The sequence below is a fragment of the Gadus macrocephalus genome, chromosome 9, assembly GCF_031168955.1.
Source record: "Gadus macrocephalus chromosome 9, ASM3116895v1".
Taxonomy (NCBI): domain Eukaryota; kingdom Metazoa; phylum Chordata; class Actinopteri; order Gadiformes; family Gadidae; genus Gadus; species Gadus macrocephalus.
Genome location: NC_082390.1, coordinates 6,940,070 through 6,945,694, shown reverse-complemented (window position 1 = coordinate 6,945,694; position 5,625 = coordinate 6,940,070). Strand labels below are relative to the sequence as shown.

At 50.4% G+C, this 5,625-nt stretch overlaps 1 protein-coding gene across 1 annotated transcript in view; it reads right to left on the bottom strand.

Moving 5' to 3' along the window:
* The window catches only part of LOC132464936 (cGMP-inhibited 3',5'-cyclic phosphodiesterase 3A-like), a 19,920-nt gene that overhangs the window by 7,177 nt on the left and 7,118 nt on the right, over window positions 1-5,625 (bottom strand). The window contains 4 exon segments of the mRNA XM_060061570.1: window positions 612-643; window positions 2,255-2,401; window positions 2,404-2,548; window positions 2,550-2,603. Of these exon segments, the coding sequence (XP_059917553.1) occupies window positions 612-643; window positions 2,255-2,401; window positions 2,404-2,548; window positions 2,550-2,603 (378 nt within the window).

Sequence of the window (5,625 nt, the reverse complement as noted above, 5' to 3'; positions counted from 1 at the left end):
GATATAAGTAGGCCCACATCCGCCTGACAGGAGCTTCCACACTGCCTCCCGGAGTTACGGCATGTTAGTCACATGCGTGTCTCCAGGCTCGCTCCATCTGTCCATCATGTTCGTACGTTCCTCACCGGAATACCGGGAACACTATTTTGCTGTAAAATGTGAGCTTTAGGTTTGTTTTATTCATCTCTAGCCTAACCACAAGTATAACAACTTGGCAAGTTCCGGGGGAACGGCAGAGTCAGTTTCCGACACAATGTTTGAAATAAAGCCCCCTTATCCATCTTCCGATTGCCTGATGATGTAGCTTAGCTCCCTCAACTAGCCTCTCACAGTTGGTTTGAGATGCACCTTGTCCGGCCAAAGAATGGCTTGACACACTGAAGTCCAACAGACCCACAAGAGGCAAAGCCTCCAACTCAGACAATGGGTTAGATTGCAAGTATAACCCCACATAAACACACACACACACACACACACACACACACACACACACACACACACACACACACACACACACACACACACACACACACACACACACACACACACACACACACACACACACAGGCTGTCACTGCCATCTCTGCATGAGCCTATGAGAGATGGTTCACCTTCACATTGCCCTCATCCTGCCTCTCCCATCCTGCCAAGTTCATCAAACGCACACACGCAGCCCAGCGTGCACACACAGACAAACACACATACACACATACACAAAACATGTGTGCACAAACACACACACACACACACACACAATACATGTGTGCACAAACACACACCCCCATACACACACACACACACACACACACACACACACACACACACAACACACCACACACACACACACACACACACACACACCACACACACACACACACATACAATACAAACACGGACATAGACACACACACACACACACCACACACACAGAATTCAAAGACAAACACACACAAACGCACACACACTCGCACACGGGCACACACACACACATGCCCCTACATACGTACAAACACCTGTGCAAGTTCGCTCACAAATACACATAGACACACACACACAGACACACACACACACACACACACACACACACTCCCTGGCTGTATATCTGTCATGTTGACACAGCTGTGGCAGTGAAAAGCAGAGCAGAGCTTTCAGACTCGCTCTATTTTCTCCGCTCGGGTTTATGAAAATACTGCCCTCCATTCCGCGCTAAAAGCCCTGAGAGCAGGAAGCACTCATTAGCCAAAACATGGGCTAGCAGATGAACATGTGTGTAGACGCCCGCCTGTTATATAAATCATTTGAGCTTAATGGGTCAGGGTGCGATGTCTTGCAAAAACAAAGTACACATAGATCACTTCTTTCATTATTCCATCCTAAAGTGCGCTCCTGAAGTCTGTTCTGAGGTGCGTCCTTTGACACTGGGGTTCACACTGTGAGTGGTGGTTCCATCAGCGTGTTTTCATACGGCTACGCCACAATGGAGAGTATTGTAACGACTACAGGGAGACAAATGGGCCCTCTCTTATTTTCTGTGCAGGTTTTGATCATTTGCTCATATACTGTGTATTCTATTTCCCAAAGGACAAACGCTCCTCCATTCCACACTGGACATGTTTGTAGATAACGTATGTGTGTTTTCCCAAAATATTTGATCGTGCCACCTCAATGTACACAGTAATATATTGCAGGGCAGATAATTATATAAATACAAATTTATATGAAAATCAAAAAGCTAAATTATCTTCTCCATTTCCATTTCCCTAATCAATACTCCAGGCACATAATACTTATGCTCATCCAGCACTCATCTCAGACCCACCAGTCGCAGTTGTGTTGATTCGATAACCTTCACAGACACTTTTACTACCGAGTGTCAATCACACGCTCACAGAACCCCGCCTCCTGCGACATGATTGGTTAAAACAAAGATAATGCGAAGAAAATAAGTGAAACGCCCTGTTCACCAAGACTTTACCTTGTCAGCCATCAGACATTAGATATGATTGTAAACTCTGATTTGTGAGACTAAATACACCACTTCCAATGGTAAATACAGTAGACTCTATTTATATAGTGTTTCTCTGACCATTGACCACTCAAAGCGCTTTACAATACTGCCGAACATTCACCCATAGATACACACACATTCACACCGCCGACGGCGTGTCACCCACGCAGGGCGACACCAAGCTCTTCAGGAGCAGTGAGGGTTCGGCGTCTTACTCAGGGACACCTCGGGGATCGAACTAGCAACCTTCCGGTCCCCAGTCAACCCCGCTCTCCCTCCTGAGCCGCACGCTGCCGACGACACCGAACACAAGACCCCCCCCCCCCCCCCTCACCTTGTGAATGGAGGTCTTCTCCCCTTTCTCGGGCCCGTCCTCCGAGTCGGAGCAGGTGAGGCCTCCCCCAGGATGAGCGGGGGGGCGGCCCGCTGGCGGTGCAGGGGCTGGAAGGTGAGCTGGGTGGTCAGCAGGTTGCTGACAGCCCTCAGCGAGGTGCATGTGTTGGGGGGCAGCGAGGGGTCGGCCAGCAGGTCCGTGATGAGGACCGTGGGCCTCGCCCATCACGGCGATGTCCACCGTCACCGTGGTGCCTGAAGACTGGGGGGGGGGGGGGGGGGGGGGGAGATGTTCCATTGGTTTAGGATCATCATAAGCATAATAAATAATAATAATAATAATAATAAATTCGATTTTATAGCCTCCCATGTAGGAGACACAGAAGAAAACCAATATAGTAATAATGAAATACAATAAAACAGGATTAAATACAATTAAACAGAGTTAAATGCAATCAAAGCGGATAACATAATCGAAGGTTATGCAGGGTGACCTCAACTCGTCGATGGATCCGACGCAGTGATGAGGAATTATGTCGTAATGCAGGCGTAATGGGTGGTTTGTAAGAGAAAGTGGTCCCGATTGTCCGAGGAACACAGGTGTCGCACATAACACTAATTAGTGGTCTGCCCCTTCATGTCGCGGGGCTCGGGTGATAGACTGCACAAGTAGAGGTAGTACCGGGGATCTGGTACATAAAAGGAGAAGGCTTTAGGAGTTACGAGCAACACCTGTGTTTGTCGCCTCTGTGAAATGGAGTCCATTGAGATTTAAGTAACTCCTGTCTCTCTCCTACATGAGGGAGAGAGGAGTCGCTGCTTTCACTCACATCCCTCTTCCAGGTGTGAGAGACTGTCACATCCGTCACCCATATCACTCTTATAGGTGGGAGAGAGAAAGTTGCCCCCTTATCTACCGGAGCCAAAGGGGAATTACAGGTGTGAGAGAGACGCTGACCACAATGAGAACCAACTGTTTTTTTTTACCTGAGCCCCAACCAAGATTCATCCTGATCACATCTACTCACCGAGTTACCATGCTACAACTTCACACCTCACATCCTTTGACACAAATCATCACACAAGCACACACACATGCACACACACACACATACATACACACACACACACACACACACACACACACACACCTGCGCAAATAGACATAGTCTAATAACACAGGCGTTGATATAGGCCTTAAATGGCCTCTCGTAAACTGAAAGATGACTGAAAACATTGGGGGGGGGGGTAGCCTTGCTTTAATAGCAGTAGACATACTTGTACGACTGTATTTCATGGCACCCTTTAAACAGTTGGACAGGCCACATAAAACATTAAGAGGAAAAACATAGTTCGCATACGGCTAAACGCGACGCCTGATGCTAAGCGAATGCGCTCATTAGCAATGGCCCCCAAGCGAGGGATTTCACCCTTGGCCTTTCCAACAGAATGGACGGTCACCAGCTCTGCTCTCCTGTTTGTGTAACAACCCTTGAGTAGCCCCGCGGCTGGGGCTGGACACACCTCGCGGTAGTGGCGCGAGACAGTGCGTTGCGTGGGGGGGGGAACAGTGAGAAGTTCACAGCCTCTTTTGCCTACGGCAGTGGAACGACCAGGACGACGGCACGCGGGTCAAATGTAGCTCCCAGCGCACTTATATATAAGCACCTGAGACTTTCCCTTTCTCTGCCCCCACGGAAAACAGAATGTTATCAGATCGCTGCGACCCCAGCTCCCATTAACTTGACACCGTCTGCCAGGCGCAGAGAGTGATTCTGTTTACCTTGGCGACGACGGCAGGAGGTTTTTCCCCTCTGTGCCTAAACAACACATCTGGGAGCGCCTTCCCCGGGGGCCTCAGTCCCCACAGCGCTTTTTTGTTATTTCGGTTACATTTTCTTTTCTCTTGCAGTAGTCACACATCAGACCTTTTTCATTGTCTGCTGGATAGAACACGAGAGGAAAAAGGAACGCGGTGTGTTGAGTGGTGTGTGAGGGGGTCGCGCTAAGGAGCAGAGATACACACTCTCATGGTTCTCCTAAGGGACGGGGAGACCGGGGAGACAGGGGAAACGGGGGAGACGGGAGAGACGGAGGGATGGAGGGACGGGGGACTGAGGATCCGCTAACCAGCACTCCTACCGGGTAAATGAAGTAAAGAGGAGGAGGAGGAGGAGGAGGAGGAGGAGGAGGAGGAGGAGCAGGAGGAGGAGGAGGAGGAGGAGGAGGAGGAGGAGGAGGAGCTGGAGGAGGAGGAGGAGGAGGAGGAGGAGCTGGAGGAGGAGGAGCTGGAGGAGGAGGAGGAGGAGGAGCTGGAGGAGGAGGAGGAGCTGGAGGAGGAGGAGGAGGAGGAGGAGGAGCTGAGGAGGAGGAGAGAGGAGGAGAGGAGGAGGAGGAGGAGGAGCTGGAGGAGGAGGAGGAGGAGCTGGAGGAGGAGGAGGAGGAGGAGGAGGCGGAGGAGGAGCTGGAGGAGGAGGAGGAGGAGGAGCTGGAGGAGGAGGAGGAGGAGGAGGAGCTGGAGGAGGAGGAGGAGGAGGAGGAGGTACATGCGGGAAATCAGTCCACCGATGACTCCTCTGCTCCCTCCATTCTCTGTCCTGTCACCCATCTTTCCTCCTCCACCACAACGCCTCCTCCTCCTCCACCTCTCCACCCGCTCTGCCACTGACGTGCGTTGCACAGCGGAGATGTAAACACACGTCTCTGGCCTAATCTGCAGACTTATTAGGCGGAGGTGGAGGGCGGAGGGGAGCGGGGGAGGGGGGGTGAGGAGATGGCAGCCCATGAACAGCTGGACTGCTTAAAGTCAACACTTCATCCAGTGTCTCCAAACACCTTTAGGTTTACGGAACGTGGACACGTATGCACGTACACACTCGGTCTGACACATAGACATAATCACACACGCACACACACACACACACACACACAGTCACGCACACACACACACACACACACAGACACACACACACACACACACAAAGAGGACAGTGTGAACCAAACCAGCTACAGCTGATCAAAGATCAGACAGTGACAAAGAAAACACTGGCTGACAAACATCACAGAAAAAAAATACACAGTCACACGCACACAGACACACACGCACACAAACACACACACACTTTGACGCTTGTGCCAACACATTACACTAATTTAAGAACAAAGCAACACATGACCAACTCCAAACACTGAATCCATTTAGGCTTAACTGGCACTTTGTTGACAGACAGAACTTTTGTTCTTTTACTTTTAGAAAAAATCTAAGCTGATCGCCAAACTGTGGC